The sequence below is a fragment of the Taudactylus pleione genome, unplaced genomic scaffold (assembly GCF_031769625.1).
Source record: "Taudactylus pleione unplaced genomic scaffold, aTauple2 ptg000015l, whole genome shotgun sequence".
Lineage (NCBI taxonomy): Eukaryota > Metazoa > Chordata > Amphibia > Anura > Myobatrachidae > Taudactylus > Taudactylus pleione.
In genome coordinates this window covers 35,342,281-35,359,975 of record NW_028284417.1, presented here as the reverse complement: position 1 = coordinate 35,359,975, position 17,695 = coordinate 35,342,281, and the positions used below count along the sequence as shown (strand labels likewise).

At 47.3% G+C, this 17,695-nt stretch overlaps 1 protein-coding gene across 11 annotated transcripts in view; it reads left to right on the top strand.

Moving 5' to 3' along the window:
- USP45 (ubiquitin specific peptidase 45) overlaps window positions 1-17,695 on the top strand; it is a 293,573-nt gene that overhangs the window by 44,841 nt on the left and 231,037 nt on the right. For all 11 annotated transcript variants that reach the window (XM_088472232.1, XM_088472241.1, XM_088472266.1 and 8 more), the window contains exon 5: window positions 9,551-9,651. In XM_088472232.1, coding sequence (XP_088328358.1) covers window positions 9,551-9,651 — 101 coding nt within the window. The remainder of the gene's footprint in view (window positions 1-9,550; window positions 9,652-17,695) is intronic.

Sequence of the window (17,695 nt, the reverse complement as noted above, 5' to 3'; positions counted from 1 at the left end):
TAGGGAACTTACGGCGTCTTGGATATATTGACACTGAGCACAGCCAGCTAGGTGTCGGGTTAGTGGTGTATCCATAAATATTTTTCTGATAGAAAAGAAGTGAGCTATTCGTCTTCTGGGCCTGATTCAGAGGCGCGCTGTTTGCAAGCGCTCGCTCTGAATCAGGGCGTTTTTTTTTTTTTTCCGGCCTCCAGGCCACTCTCACAGCTGCGGGTGATCACCCACAGCTTTGCGAGCGGCCTGGCGATGGTCTGGCTTTGCGGCGAGACCCTGCGGTAGGGTCTCGGCTCCTGCAAGCCAGAGTGGACTTCCTGCTCTAATAGAGCAGGAAGTCCACTGCTGACATCACGAGTTATGTCAGTAGGGCCGCCCACAAACGCCAGGCGTTCCTCAGGGAACGCTTTCGTTTGTGCAGCCTCCCCGCCTACAAAAAGGGGCGAGCTGTCAATCAACATCAACAGCCGCCCCGTCTTGTAGTGAGCCCCGGAGCGATGAAGCTGCCGTCGCTTGCTGGGGCTCGCGCATGCTTATGCCACAGGCGGCGCATGCGTAGTGGGGGAACATCGACCCGCTTGCGAGCGGGTCTGAATCAGGCCCTCTGTCTTTTTGACAAACTTTGTGTAAAAATGAACAAGGGAAGAGAGCATGCACTATATGTAGAAGCTGAACGTCATGTGCAGAAATGAATCCTGGGTTTCTCCTACGTTATAGTGATTCCGGCGGAGTTGTAGGAGGAATCTGATGTTTAGTATTTTGTATACAGAGAGCGCAGTGGGATTTTTTTGGAGGTACAGCCTTTATCTGTATAATTGCATGTTTTCTGACTTTTTTAAAGCAGTGAATGTGTATCTTTACTTTAAAAAAAAGAAAATTGATGGTAAAAATAAACCAGTTCAGGACTGGAAAAGTCAGCTACTGCAAAATGATAATTTTTTTATTTTAAAAAATTGTATGTTCTAAGAAACAAAAAAAAATGTTGCTGTTTTTCTCCTGTGGTAGTGGTTTTACTATTTGACGATGACTGTGTGATGTTTGCCACCACTGAATGGAAATCATTCAATGGTTGATTTTTTTTTTATTTGAATTCCTGATAGCTATGCCTCCCCTTGCTCCTTCCTGGCTACTGTCTCTGCATCAGGGCATCTTCATGGGTTCGTTGGAGGCTGTCTCTAGACGATTTACATTAGAACAAACCCGCACCAGTATTTAGAGGACCTGTAATATTAATTATCCAGAAACTATTGGTTCTATATCCTTATATCATATATCACATATTTTTAGACTTATCGTCATTAGTGCAGATATGGATATATGGTGCTAGCCTGATGCTATGAGTCTTAGACCAAATGATTTAAAAGGAAAATAAAAAAGAAAGCATCTAATAGAGTGCACTCTGAACCAACAAATATTAAAACTTAACAATAAAAGTATATCTTTTTAAAATCTTATATACTTTCAAAATATTGGTGAAATATTAAAATATATAGGTGTGTAAAGATCAGAAAACAGTGTATTAAAATAATTATTAAACTATAACGGTTGCTGTCTTAATTATATGATCCTGTTCACCTCCTTCCATATAAATGCTATATTGCTAATTTTGTTCACATGAGGTTGTGCTGATTATAATTATTTCATAGCCATTTGCAGCAGAGTATGAAAAGTGTCAAACTTAACCATATATAATACGGGATATCCTGTCCCTAAAATTTTAAACTCCAGCTCTAGGCATATGAATTATTTTATTTGCTGTTTTTGTGTGCCATGTGTCAATACATAGTTCTCTTTATTAATGATCTCACAAGCCAGATATATTATAGGCAGGTGCTAAGCAGCTGTCTGATTAGCTTTCACTGTCTCTTGCTGTTTCAGCACCCTGGCCAGCTCCAATACAGCAGCTTGATGCAAGATTTTTTTTCTGTCACTTTGCTTTACTAAAATCGTCACTGCTCGGCTCCCTTTTGTCACAGATGAATACAACTAAACCTGCCTCAACCAATGCTGTATAGAATAGTGAAAACCCCATCAAAATCCGTCCAGTGGTTCAAGAGATTAGCCCAAACAAACAGGCAGACCCCTAAACCGGGGACTTTATTTCATTACATATAGAGATTAACTTTGGAAAAATTTTAGTTCACAATATGCAGTAGTAACAAAGCCATGGCCCTCAAAGTAGGGGTGGGTGCAACTGTCACAGATTCCACAGTGCACAATCAGCAGGTGGGAACGATCTTCAAAATTGGAACACTTGACATGGAATTACCCCCACCAACAAGCCCTCCCCCCGAGAGACTTCTTCCAGCAGCAGCTGATTGTACTTTTTTTTTTTCTTTTAGTATGTGGTGCATTTTAAGGTGTATTCTTTTTGTTTTATTGTTAAACAGTAATCTTCAAAATGAAGTAGCTCTCACATACCAAAGTGGAGTGTTTTGTGTTTTCCTCTGAAAAATGTAGAACATTTGTAATATACTTATATATTTTCCACAGGGTTTAAAAAAAAAAATAAAAAATAACAAGTAAAAAAAAAAAATGTTCTACTTCAGGGTCCACAGGGTACATAGGGCACCTCAGAGTAAAAGTTTTCTGCCTCCCAGGATGCACTGGGGTCCCTCTTCTATACCCCGCCCCCGAGCCAAGCCATCCCAGTTTCGTAGGTGCCCGGCTCGGAGTTGGATCACCATATTCAGAGGGGGGCTGTTAACAGCCCCTGAAGTCTATTTTCAGGGCAGCTTTGCTGCACAAGATGAGCTGTACAGCATAAACAGTCAGCTCAGATGTCTATGCTGTCGCTCCTTCACCCCGCCGGACCAGAACGCCAGTACTGATGCGGGGATGCTGGTGGGAGTCTGGGGTCACAGCTAGCGGTGACCCCGGAATTTCCCTGACTGTGGCCGGATTCAAAGGGGTCAGGTAAGCGGCGAGGTCCCATGGAGGGTACCCGCCGATTCACAGTCATTTGGTCCTCAGGCAGGGGGCTCCCTGGAGATGGGCTGCGCTGGAGCCAGGTACTGATCCTGCGCTTTCCACTAGACCACCAGGGACAGCGGGCTGCAGCAGTATGGATATGCTCCAGCGTCCCAGGGGTTAATAGCATTCCAGGGGAGCGCGCCTTCCCTTTCTCAAAGCCGGCGCCTCCCCCGCTGCACAGTGCCTTTCCACAGAGGTCTGGCAGGCTGTGTCAGTACTCCTCCCCCGGGCCCGCCTCCTCTCAGCTCCTCGGCGGCCATTTTCTAGTTAGTGTGCAAACGCTGCTGGAGTTTGATACAGGTGGCATCGCGGTCCGGGTCCCCCCGCATACCTCTCCAGCGCTGTTTCCTACCAGGCTCTGGTCTGTGTAGTTGATCACAGTGCTTTTAGTGCAGGTTATTTATTTCTGCAATGTATGTGACTATATGCTAGCGCTGTCTGACTGTACTTTCACTTCTGACTGTCAGCCATTTTACTATCCCTGTTCTTCCTCTACTAAAGCCCTTGCGGTGTGGTGTTGCAGGGAGTTCATTGCCTCACAGTAAACAAAGTGTTTTTCTGTGTGGGGTGTCACATACGCTCCATTTACACTCATCATTTCTGGGAGTGAACGGGAATACCCTCCTCAGCTAAAATGTACCACATGTAATGTACTGTTAGCGGAGGGAGATGTGAACACTCAGGGTTTATGCAGGGCATGTTATCTCATATCACGCCCGATTTCTGTCACTGTGCCTGTACAGGAACTGCCCGGGGCTTGTTTTGCTAAGGCACTTACAACCCTTGTGGGCCAGTTGGCGACGGCCCCTGCGTTTCCCCAGATGGGGTTATCGCAGCAGACGGTAGTCTCATCACCTATGCAGGGGTTCCCCAGGCAGTTGATGGTACCACAGGGTCTCCCGGTTTCGCCACCCCCAGGTCTCGCAGGAGCCTGTGTGGGTGAATTCATTGTCCACTACGGTACAGCACCTGACGGACATTTTACAGGGGGAGTCACCATTGCGGCCGGCTAAGCGGCCTTCAGTGTCTCAGACGGCTCAGTATGATAATGATGACATGACGTCTGATGACGGTGAAATTACTGACTTCAGACCAAGAGCCCCTTCGTGCAAAGGAGGAGGAGTCTTAAGTCTAAAGTCTATGTACCTGGCCTTTATACGGGCAGTCCGTGCTGCCTTGGTTATTGAGGATGAGGATCCCCCCGTGGCCAAATCTAAATATGCCTTCTTTAAGGATGTTAAGGGAGATGCCACTGTATTTCCTCTATCGGTTCAATTAGTGGATCATTTAGAGGAGGTGTGGAAAAATCCGGGTAAGCGGTTCCAGCCTCAAAAACGCTTGGCTTTTGCATACCCATATGTGGATAATTATTTTTCCAAATGGGAAACCCCTCCACAGGTGGATTCTCATGTCACACGCCTAGTGAGGAGTACTACATTGCCCATGTCCTCCTTAAAAGATGTTACGGATCGCAAGGTGAAAATATGTTTAAAATCCATTTTTTCCCTTGCTGGAGGGGCGTCCAGACCGGCTATGGCCGTGTGCTGGGTGGCCAGAGCCATGGAGCGCTGGGAAGATAACTTGGAGGCGTCTCTGGATACTGACTCTTCAGCTGAGCAAGTGGAATTAGTTGGCAATCTCAGAGACTCAGCCACGTACATTAACGAGGCAGCCTTGGAAATAGGTCTCCTCACTTCCAGAATCTCCTTGGCAGCAGTAGCGGCTCGCCGCTCCCTGTGGTTGCGCTCTTGGAAAGTGGATGCAGATTCCAAGAAGGGATTGGAATGCTTGCCCTTTAATGGACAGGTCCTGTTTGGTCCTGATCTGGATAAAATTGTGGCCATGCTGGCAGCAGCTAAATCCGTGTGTTTGCCATCGGCTACAGTCCCATCAGGGTTTGGTACTTTGTCCTTTCGGCCTTATAGGGCCCAGGGTAAGTCCAAGATACAGTCCTTTCCAAGATAGTCAGGAAACAGGAAATCTGCCAAGCCAAAGAAACAGGCTTGGAGTACAGGACGTCCAACTCCCAAGTCGGACGATAAGCCTTCAGCCTGACGGGACGAGCCTCTCCTTGGGAGACCCCAGAGTGGGAGGCCGCCTGCTTCAGGTCGCCCAATGCTGGTACCAGACTACCAAGGACACTTGGGTACAAGAGGTGGTCTCTCGGGGGTATGCCCTCACCTTCCAGTGAAGGCCTCCTAGCCGGTTTTTCACAACAGGCCTTCTGTCAGATCAGGACAAGGCCCTGGAACTCCAGAAAGTGTTGCACTCTATGCTCCCGGCTGGAGTAATAGTGCCTGTTCCGTTACCCCAGAGGGGCACGGTATACTATTCCAATCTCTTTCTGTTGCAGAAACCCAATGGGTCTTACCGGCCCATCCTCAACCTCAAATCCCTCAACAAGTCGTTGAGGGTCCCTCGGTTCAGGATGGAGACCCTGCGTTCCATTATTCTGTCAATGGAGCCTGGAGATTTCATGGTGTCGTTGGACATTCAGGACGCCTACCTGCATGTCCCTATTATTTTAGCACACCAGCAGTTCCTCAGGTTTGCAGTACTCGACCAACATTTCCAGTTCCAGGCACTGCCCTTTGGTTTGGCCTCAAGTATTTACCAAAGTTATGGCAGTCATGGCAGCCCACCTGCGGATGCAGGGGGTCGCTTGTTGCCTTATCTGGACGACCTTCTGTTGTTAGCAGGGTCTCCAGAGATCCTCAAGCTCCATCTGGAACTGATAATATCTGTGTTGCAGAATCACGGTTCCCTCGCAGAGGATGCTCCATCTCGGAGCCCTGTTGGACTCTCAACAACAGAAGATCTTTGTGAGGGAGGAAAAGTTCTCTGCATTACAGGCAAAGGTACGCAATTGCCTTCAGAGCCGCCGAGTGTCTGTTCACTCAGCGATGAGGTTACTGGGCTCCATGGTGTCAATGTTCGACATGGTGGAATAGGCCCAGTTTCACTCTAGACCTCTGCAGAATTTGATCCTCTCCACATGGACTGGGTTGCCCATCGGATAAAGACACAGACACGTGGTGCTTTCTCCGGAGGTACGTCTGTCTCTGGCCTGGTGGCTACAGTCGACTCACCTGAACAGGGGACGCCCCTTTTGGGTAGCGAACTGGGTCCTTCTGGGTGCCAGTCTCCGAGGCTGGGGAGCAGTGACGGGTCCACACTTGTTCCAGGGCAGGTGGACACCAGCAGATTCTGCGCTTCCAATAAACATCTTGGAACTTCGGGCAGTATTCAGAGCTCTTCAGCAAGCAAGACGTGTTCTCCACTGAAAACCCGTGCAGGTACAGTCGGACAACACCACCACGGTGGTTTACATAAACCGCCAAGGAGGAACACGAAGTCAGGCGGCACTGACAGAGGTGTCCCGCATTCTGGCTTGGGCGGAGGACAATCTCCCTGCCATCTCGGCAGTGTTCATACCGGGAGTCCTCAACTGGGAAGCAGACTGTCTCAGCCGTCAAGACGTGCATGCAGGGGAATGGTCTCTTCACCAGGAGGTGTTTCAACTACTGGTGAACAAGTGGGGTCCTCCAGAGATAGCCCTCATGGCCTTCCGACACAACAACAAGCTGCCTGTGTACGGGTCAAGAACAAGAGACGCGGAGGCTCTTCTGGTAGACGCTCTGTCGGTCCGGTGGACCTTCCAGTTTGCGTACCTCTTCCCTTCGTTCTCCCTTCTTCCTCGAGTAATTCAAAAATTCAACCAAGAAGGAGGCACGCTCCTGTTGATAGCTCCAGCGTGGCCCAGACGTCACTGGTACTCAGATCTTCAGAGTCTCTCCATAGACACTCTGATGCTGTTGCCTCAGAGTCCGGACCTGTTGTCTCAGGGTCCTTGCCTTTACCCGGACCTGAGTCGTCTGTCTTTGACGGTGTGGCTGTTGAGACAGCCCTCTTAAGGTCCAGGGGTTTTTCCAGCTCTGTAGTTAATACCATGCTCAAAGCTCGGAAGCCTGTGTCTGCAAGAATTTACCACAGAGTGTGGCATACTGTCTTTGAATGGTGTCGCCCTAGAGGCTGTGATCCTCAGGTGTTCAGGATATCCAGGGTTTTGGCTTTCCTACAGGCGGGCTTAGATCACAGTCTTCGCCTTGCTTCCCTGAAGGTGCAAGTTTCTGCCCTGTCAGTGTGGTTTCAGCGTAGGATTGCTACTCTTCCTGATGTCCGCATCTTTCTGCAAGGTGTCATTCGTATTCAGCCTCCCTTTGTTCCACCAGTGGCTCCTTGGGATTTGGCTGTGGTCCTGAGGGCTCTCCAAAGACCACCATTTGAACCACTGGGCTCAGTGGATTTAAAATGGCTTACAGCTTACAGTTTCTTCTGGCCATTGCTTCGGCCAGAAGGGTGTCAGAATTGGGGGCTCTCTCATGTCGCCCTCCCTTTCTGATTTTCATAGGGGTAGGGCGGTGCTTCGCACTCACCCTGGTTTCCTACCTAAGATGGTATCTAGTTTCCACATCATTGAGGAAATTATAGTGCCGGCCTTTAATTCCCCAGACCTCTCGGCTGGTGAGGCCTCCTTGGATGTGGTACGTGCTCTCAGGATTTACGTTGACCGTACCAATTCTTTTCGGAAGCCGGATTCTTTGTCTGTCCTCTACGGTTTCCGTAAGAAGGGTTGGCCTGCCACTAAGCAAACGTTGGCAGGAGGGATTCGCATGGCGATTTCTGAGACTTACACTCAGGAGGGCCTTCCTGTACCGTCCTCTGTTAGGGCTTATTCTACTCTGTCTGTGGGTCCTTCGTGGGCAGCTTGCCGTGGTGTGTCTGCTGTTCAGCTTTGTAAAGCAGCCACGTGGTCTTCTGTCCATACGTTTGTGAGGTATTATGCATTCGATACCTTCGCCTCTCAGGATGCTTCCTTCGGGCTGCGGATTCTCCTTTCAGCACAGGAGCGTCCCCACCCTTAAAGGATACTGCTTTGGGACATCCCCAAGGTATCCTGTGGATACCCTATGGACCCTGAAGTAGAAAATATTAGATATGGTAAGAAATTACCCTTGTTATCTCTATTTCTACGAAGTCCATAGGATTCCACAGGACTCCCACACTGTCGCACCTGTACTACAGATGGGCTTTGATCTGGTCACCGGTTTTTTTCCATCTCCTTCTGGTGAGAATGTGATTCTTGTGTGTTCCAGAACTTTCTTCTCTCTCTTTTTTCTCCGCTACCGGCCTACGGCTTGTTATGTAACTGAGATGCCTTGGCTCGGGGGCGGGGTATAGGAGAGGGACCTCGGTGCATCCTGGGAGGCTGAAAACTTTAACTCTGAGCTGCCCGATGCCTGCTGCCATCGCCTATATCTCCCCCCCCCCCCCCCCAAGGTATCCTGTGGCACCCTATGGACTTCGTAGAAATAGAGATAACAAGGGTAAGTTCTTACCATATCTAATTTTTTTTATTTTTTGTTTAAACCAGGTTTTTTTGCAATAATGTTTTTTAATTATTTTTTTTTTTAATCCTTCTATTACTGCTGTGAAACAGTGCTACGTATTAGAAACCTTAATCAACCATGTTTAATGATTTGTAACAACATCAATCCAAAATGATCTCATCAAAAGAGAGCCAGACTAATGCTGGGTACACACGGTACGATCTGCACAACCCTCGATATCGCTGAACGATTTCCCTTGACCTTTTCTGTAGTGCAGGACAAACGATATTGGGTGTACACACTGAAAGATATCTATGATAGATATCTTTCAGTGAAGTCGTCCTGCCACATCTCTTAACATGCAAATCGTGATGAAATCGTCCAAGTTGGCCTGCATGTACGGACGACCATAGATATCATTATCGTCCATGCGGGAAAGCACATCGTTGGTCGTTCACTGCATAAAAATTAACAGTATGAATGATTTATCGTAGAATTATAACGTTCTCGTTCATTAATATCGTATATTAATATTGTGTACGCAGCATTAGTCTTTCTTCCTTCCACTCATCTAGGTAGGACTGAAGGTTTTGAATTGAAATAAACATGAGGGAGATTAAACCATGAGGTGTTTCTCTGTGTAGTGCTCTTTAATGTGTTGAGAGTTGTTTACCCTGTATGATTGAGAATGTTAGTTGTGGTTTTCTCATGTCCTATAGGATTGTTAGGGGAGGAGTTTGTGGAGTCTTAGCTGATGCTAGACAGATTTAATATGTCACTGATGTGGTTCACCCTCCCTATTTCTCTGTTGTGTGTGAATTTAATGTATTGGTTCAGCTCACTCAAGTGAAGACCACAAGCAACAATAATGTGGAATAATACCAAGGGAATTGCTTTATAATACACCTTTTTTAAGAAGTCACAGCTCCGTGCCTGTGGTCACAGCATAAAATAAAAAAAAAACAGTATTTTTCTTTGTTGTTTTTTTTTTTAAAACAATTTGGTTTAAACCAAGGTAGTTTTACTTAAATTTACACCAGCCAATCCTGATTTTCCACAGTGTATTCTATTCTTGAAACACTGTCAGTGATATAGCTTTTTGCCTAAGTGCCATTAACATCCCCTATAATAGACTTTTAGATTTTTTGTTGTAACTTTCTAAAAACCAGACATATGTTATTTATTCTTTTCAGTTGTTACGAATGTGATGAGGAGCTTTCAACTCACTGCAACAAGAAGACACTTGCACAGATGCTGGACTTTCTGCAGAAACATTCGTCTCGCTCTGAGAAAGGTATTGACTGATGGAAATAGTTATTGTTGAAGTATTAAAGATGGACCTATCATCATGTGTTCCACCTTTTATTAATTCATCAAAATCTAACATTGTTGCTGCTTTCTGGATATGGTTGTTTGTAATTTTTCATGTTTTCATCTCTTCTGGGTGAAATACAGTACCCTCAGTCAATTTTAAATGAGAGACAGAGTCAGTAGTTATTTAACTAGTTTCAATGGAGACCACAAAGCTAAAAGAGTCCATATGATGGGTGCAGGCAAAACAGTTTTAGGTCCCCATTGTTCATCAGCTCTATTTTAATCTTTAAATAATTAGATTCACATAATCCTGGATCTCCTTATCCTTGGATTATGAGAGAATACCCTTTCTGCATGACACGCCACAAAATGAGTGTAGCAGTATATGCCCATAAATTTCATAAACCACCTGATTTTTCAATAACATGCAAATCCTGGGCCTGTCCTGTGTTCTCATATAATTTTAAAGTAGAATGTATGTCTTCTGGGTTGTGTAACTGCAACACATCTTTAGTAATATATCTATGATATTGTTAGAATTAAGAGCAGCAAATTAAAAAATGTCAGGATCAGATCTGGATTTCATTTGTGTGAAAGTGGTATGCATGAGTTTTTTTTATTATATGTTTTTATGTAAAGCACCTGAAATTAGACATTTAAGAATGTCACATATTCAGTTCCTATATAAAATTATCATACCTTGTTTAATGGGTAGATTTACTAAAGTGTGAGGTTTTAGAAGTGGAGATGTTGCCTATAGCAATCCAAAAAGAATTTTTTTTTCTTAAAACTAATTAAACTTTAATAAGTACAGATTTAAATTCCTAGCCTATTAAAGACCACTGGGTAGGCCGAACAAGTGAACAAAAACACATATAACATAGAGTAGGTCAGAGCGATTATATAACGTAATGTATATCCCAAGTCCATATGGAGGGTAACGCGACGTTGATTTAACTGGCACACATGTGAATAGTATAATTATCCAACGTGTAAAATATGGTGAAATATTTAAACAATTGATATATGCAGATCATAAAATGAAAATAAATATTTTAATAAAGTTATACCATCATCATATGCTGTGTTATCATAATACAGATCAATACAGCAAAAAGCATAAATAAGATTTGTATCATAGTTAGAATATTATAACCAGCTATATATTTGCGTGAATCGCAAATATGTATGTGTTAGATAAGATTGCAGTGAGGAAAACTAAGAGTTATGGTATAACATAACTTAGTTAACTTGTTTTCTTTGAGGTCCCTAGGGTACACAGGATCTACCTTGGGGGTTATGTAGTTGGAGAGATCCATTGCACCAAACAGCTACAGCTTTAAGGCTCCCAGTATGCACTGGTCCTCCTCCCTATATACCCCTCCTCCAGCCACAGGCATTCAGTTTGTAAACAAGCCTAACGGCAAGAGAAAGAAGTACAATAAACCCAAGAAACACTCTCAAAATATGAAGAGGGAATCAGTGATACAAAAAAGCAAAGAACAGATCCCAACTGAGGTCAGGTGCGTCAGGGTGGGTGCCCTGTGGTCTCTATAGACCTTGAATAAAAAGAGTTAACTAATGTATGTTATACCATAACTCTTATTTTCTTCTTCAGGGTCCATAGGGTCCACAGGATCTACCTTGGGGACGTCCTAAAGCAGTTCCCTTAGGGGTGGGGACGCTCCTGAGCAGAGAGGAGAATTTGCCACTCCAAAGGAAGCATCCTGGGAGGCAAAAGTATCAAATGCATAGAATTTGCTAAAAGTATGGACGGAAGACGACGTGGCTGCTTTGCACATCTGTTCAGCCGAGGTGACATGTCTAACCGCCCACGACGGTCCGACAGAGTAGAATGTGCTGTCACCCTGTTAGGAACAGGGAGATCAGCCTGTATATAGACGTGAGCAATAGTCGTACGCAACCAGCGAGCCAAAGGCTGTTTGTTTTCTGGCCAGCCTCGTTTGTGAAACCGATATAACACAAAGAGTGAATCTGATTTCCTGATGGAGCTGGTACGATCCACGTAGATACAAAGGGCTCAAACCACATCCAGGGAAGCTTCACCTGTAGACTGGTTTGAAGACTGAATAGCCAGAACTACAATTTCCTCATTCATATGGAAACAGGATACTACCTTTGGAAGATAACCCGCCTTAGTACGAAGGACAGCTCTATTTTGATAAAAAAATCAAATGTGGATAGCGACATGACAGTGCTGCCAAGTCAGAATCTCAACGAGCTGAGGAGATAACAAGGAGAAAAAGTGTCTTCGCTGTCAACCATCTTAAGTCCACCTTATCCAAGGGTTCAAAGGGGGGAGCTTGCAGCCCCCTGAGAACCAAGGATAAATCCCATGCCGCTACCGGAGGGACAAACTGGAGTTGCAGTCAGCGAACCCCCTGCAAAAATGTTGTTACATCTGCCAGGGGCGCAATTCTGCGCTGGGACAAAACTGACAAAGCAGAAACCTGAACCCTCAAGGTAGCCAGACGCAGACCTAAGTCTAACCCAGTCTGCAGAAACGCAAGTACTCTTGAAACCTTGAAAACCTTAGGGTCATATTTCGTTTGGGAACACCAACGAAAATATGAATGCCAAATCATGTGATAGATGCGGGCTGAAGCAGGCTTCCTTGCCCTCATCATCTGGATCACAGAAGCAGGGAAACCTTTGGTCTTTAAGACGGAAGCCTCAATAGCCACGCCATCAAAACCAGCCAAGGTAAATCCAGATCTAGGCAGGGACCCTGCACTAGCAAATCCGGTCGTAGTGGCAGTGGAAGTGGTCTGTCTGTGGATAGACATGTTAGATCGGTGAACCAATGTCTCCTGGGTCAGGCAAGAGCTATTAGTATTAACCTGCCACCTTCCTGCTTCAACTTTCTGACGACTCTTGGGAGGAGGGATATCAGTGGAAACCAGTATGCCAACCTTAAGTTTCACCTCACCGTCAGAGCGTCCATTAAGGCGGCTGAGGGGTCCCTCGTTCTGGAGCCGTACCTGGGGACTTTGTGGTTGTGGCATGATGCCATGAGGTCTACATCTGGTAGTCCCCACCTGTATCGTTCTCTTAACTTGTGCCGTTCCCGGAGCCCTTTTGAAAGCACCTGGGCTTGTTTCGCCAAAGCGCTTACAACCCTCGTGGGCCAGTTAGCTCCGCAGCCTGCGTTCCCACAGATGGGATTGTCCCAGCAGTCAGTGGTGTCATCACCCATGCAGGGTTTCCCGAGACAATTGATGGTACCCCACAGTCTCCCTATTTCCCCTCCTCAGGTATCTCAGGAGCCTGCGTGGGTTAATTCACTAACAAGTTCTGTACAGCATTTGTCGGACGTGTTACAAGGGGAGTCTGTGTTGCGGCCACATAAGCGGCCGGTGGCGTCTCTCCTTATGAGGATGACGACGTGACGACAGATGATGGGGAGATTCTGGATCTTTCTGACCAAGAACCTCTCCGTTCTAAAGAGTCGGACGCTAAGTCCAAGGTTTATATTCCTGGACTTATTCGGGCAGTCCGCACGGCTTTAGTGATTGAGGATGAAGATCCTCCGGTGTCCAAGTCAAAATATGTCTTTTTTAAGGATATTAAGGGTGACGCCACAGTGTTTCCTCTTTCGGGTCAGTTAGTAGACCATTTAGAGGAGGTGTGGAAACACCCTGGCAAACGGTATCAGCCTCAGAGACGCTTTCCGATGGCTTATCCGTTTGCGGACAATTCTTTTTCTAAGTGGGAATACCCTCCACAGGTGGATTCTCATGTGACACGCCTAGTCCGAAGTGCCACCTTGCACATGTCCTCCTTGAAGGATGCTACGGACCGTAAGGGGGAGATCTTCCTAAAGTCCGTTTATTCCCTTGCGGGGGGGCGTAGCCAGGCTGGCTATGGCCATTTGTTGGGTAGCCAGAGCTATGGAGTGCTGGGCTTGATAGTTTGGAGGCGTCTTTGGATTCCGACTGTTCGGCTGAACAGACCGAGTTGATAGGCAATCTCTGAGATTCGGCCACTTATATCAATGAAGCGGCCTTCGATATCAGTACCCTGACTTCTTGGATTTCTTCGGCAGCTGTAGCTGCTCGTCGCACCTTATGGTTGCGATCTTGGAAGGCGGATGCTGATTCCAAGAAGGGCTTGGAAGCTTTGCCTTTTAATGGAGAAGTCCTATTTGGTCCGGATCTGGACAAAATTGTAGCCACGCTGGCGGCAGCCAAATCTGCATGTCTCCCGTCTGCTGCGGTTCCTTCCAGTTCAGGTACATCGTCCTTTCGGCCTTACAGGGCCCAGGGTAGGCCTAAGGCACAGTGTTTTCCCCGACAGGCTGGCCCCAAAAAATCGGCCAAGCCACGGAAACAGGCCTGGAGTACCAGACGTCCGGCCCCTAAGCCAGATAACAAGCCTGTGGCCTGACGGTCCGGGCGTCCCTTTGGGGGATCCCAAAGTGAGAGGCCGCCTGCTGCATTTCGCCCAGTGTTGGTTCGGTTACCACGACAGACACTTGGGTTCACGAGGTGGTTTCTCACGGGTATGCCCTCTCCTTCCGGCACAGGCCCCCGTCCCGATTCTTAACCACGGGTCTTCCATCAGACCGAAACAAATCCATGGAACTGCGGAAGGTTTTGCACACTATGCTCCAGGCTGGAGTTATAGTGCCTGTTCCATTCTCCCAGAGGGGCCAGGGTTTCTATTCCAATCTGTTTTTGGTGCAGAAACCCAATGGGTCGTACCGTCCAATCCTCAACATCAAAGCACTCAACAAGTCCTTGCGGGTGCCTACGGTCCATCATTCTGGCGCTGGAACCTGGGGATTACATGGTGTCGTTGGACATACAGGACACTTACCTGCATGTCCCTATTCTTTTACGCCATCAACAGTTCCTCAAGTTTGCAATCCGCAACGATCACTTCCAGTTCCGGGCGTTACCTTTTAGGCTGGCGACAGCTCCACGTATGTTCACCAAGGTTATGGCGGTCATGGCGGCTTCCCTGCGGCTGCAGGGAGTCCGCATGTTGCCGTACCTGGACGACCTTCTGTTGGTAGCAGGATCTCCAGAGCTCCTTCTACGCCACTTGGACCTGACGATTGCGGTACTGCATCGGCACGGCTGGTTAATAAACTGGCACAAGTCCACCTTGATCCCATCTCAGAGGAATCTGCACCTCGGAGCCTTATTGGACTCCGGACAGCAAAGGATCTTTGTGACGGGGGAAAAGATCTCTGCCTTACAGTTGAGGGTGCGCAGTTGTCTGCAGAGTCGCCGGGTGTCTCTGCATTCGGCGATGAGGTTACTGGGATCCATGGTGTCAGTATTCGACATGGTGGAATATGCCCAGTTTCACTCCAGACCTCTGCAGCAATTGATCCTGTCAAAATGGAATGGACTGCCTCAGAGTCTAAGGTCCCAGACAATGGTGCTCACTCCGGAGGTTCGCCTGTGGTTGCAGACGACCCATCTCAACAAGGGTCGTCCATTCTGGGTGGCGAATTGGGTCCTGTTGACAACGGACGACAGCCTTCGGGGCTGGGGAGCGGTCACGAGTCCACACTTGTTCCAGGGCAGATGGACTCAGGCGGAAAAGGAGCTTCCGATAAACATCTTGGAACTCCGCGCCGTTTTCAATGCTCTCCAGCAGGTACAGCGGGTTCTCTAAGGTCACCCCGTGCAGGTCCAGTTGGACAACGCCACCACCGTTGCCTACATAAATCGGCAAGGAGGAACCAGAAGTCGGGCAGCACTCGTAGAGGTGTCCCGCATCCTGATCTGGGCGGAGCGCAATCTCCCGGCCATATCAGCAGTATTCATCCTGGGAGTTCTCAACTGGGAGGTGGACTTTCTCAGTCGCCAGGACGTTCATCCGTGGGGAATGGTCTTTGCACCAGGACGTCTTTCAACTTCTGGTGGACAGGTCGGGTCTTCCAGAGTTCGACCTCATGGCGTCACGGCACAACAAGTAGTTGTCGGTGTACGGGTCTCGCACAAGAGACGAAAAGGCGTCTCTGGTGGATGCTCTGTCCGTCCAGTGGACGTTCCGGTTTGCTTATCTCTTTCCTCCATTTTCCCTTCTTCCACGGGTAATCCGGAAATTCAAACAGGAAGGAGGGACTTCCTGTTGATAGCTCCCGCGTGGCCCAGGCGGCACTGGTTCTCAGACCTTCAGGGTCTGTCCGTGGACAGTCCTCTGAGGTTGCCGCTACGACCGGACCTTCTGTCACAGGGTCCTTGTCTTCACCCAGACCTGACTTGGCTGTCTTTGACGGCATGGCTGTTGAGACGGCCATGTTAAGGTCCAGGGGGTTTTCCAGCTCTGTAGTACGGACTATGCTAAGAGCTCGGAAATCTTCTTCTGCAAGAATATACCATCGTGTGTGGCATACGTTCTTCCAGTGGTGTCGGCCGAGAGGTTATGCACCTCGGGAGTTCCGTCTGTCTAGAGTGTTGGCTTTTCTACAGGCGGGACTAGACCATGGGCTTCGCCTTGCTTCTCTGAAGGTAGAGGTGTCTGCTACAATCCCTGATGTGCGCACCTTTATGCAAGGTGTTCTCCGAATTCAGCTACCTTTTGTTCCACCGGTGGCGCCTTGGGATTTAGCTGTGGTCCTGAGGGTTCTCCAGGGACCGCCGTTTGAACCACTGGGCTCAGTGGACCTTAAATGGCTGACCGCTAAAACAATTTTCCTTCTGGCCAATGCTTCGGCCAGACGTGTTTCTGACTTAGGGGCTCTCTCTTGTAGACCCCCTTTTCTGATTTTTCATAGGAACAGGGCGGTGCTGCGCACTCGTCCTGGTTTCCTTCCCAAAGTTGTTTCGAGTTTCCACATCAACGAGGAAATTGTTGTGCCGGCTTTTAACTCACCTGACCTTTCCGTGGGTGGGGCCACTTTGGATGTTGTGTGGGCCTTAAAGATTTATGTTGACCGCACTTCTTCGTTTAGGAAGTCGGACGCCTTGTTTGTCCTCTATGCTTCCGTAAAAAGGGTTGGCCTGCTTCAAAGCAGAGTTTGGCAGGCTGGATTCGTATGGCCATTTCAGAAGCATATCTTCATGAAGGCCTTCCGGTTCCTTCCTCTGTGAGGGCTCATTCCACTAGGTCTGTGGGTCCTTCGTGGGCAGCTCGACGTGGTGCCTCTGTAGTCCAGATCTGCAAGGCTGCCACGTGGTCCTCTGTCCATACCTTTGTGAGGTATTATGCGTTTGACACCTTTGCCTCTCAGGATGCTTCCTTCGGGCGGCGGATTCTCCTTTCAGCACAGGAGCGTCCCCACCCTTAAAGGATACTGCTTTGGGACATCCCCAAGGTATCCTGTGGATACCCTATGGACCCTTATGTAGAAAATATGAGATATGGTAAGAAATTACCTTTGTTATCTCTATTTCTACGAAGTCCATAGGGTTCCACAGGACTCCCGCCCTGTCGCACCTGTGCTGCAGATGGGCTTTACTCTGGTCACCGGTTTTTCCGTCTCCCTCTGGTGAGAATGTGATTCTTGTGTGTATCCAGATCTTTTTTCTCTCTCTTCCTTCTCCTCCTCCGGCCTATGGCTTGGTACGTAAATGAGATGCCTTGGCTCGGGGGCGGGGTATAAAAAGTGGGAGGCACCTATAGAAACCGTTGTAATTCCTACACCGTTCACTTGATTTGGATGTAATTACCCTCAAATTAAATCTGAAAGTCTGCAGTTAAATCACATCTTGTTTGTTTCATTTCAAAGCCATTGCGGTGGTGAATAGAGGCCAAAATCTGAAAATTCTGTCAATGTCCCAATATTTATGGACCTGACTATCTGTTACAGTATATAAGTTAAGTGTGCACGGAGCTTAACACATCGACATTCTTTTAACCCAAATGACCAAAAAAATAGCTTTTTATTAAAATGTGTCTTAAAAACACAAGAAAGAAATACTTTGTGGTCCTTGTTTCACCAAAAACACAACTATCCAAAGTAGTATAATGCACTATTCTATGTGAAAGTTTTGACAAAAAAAATCTGCACTTGAAATTAAACTAAATTTTTTTGGTTAAAATTT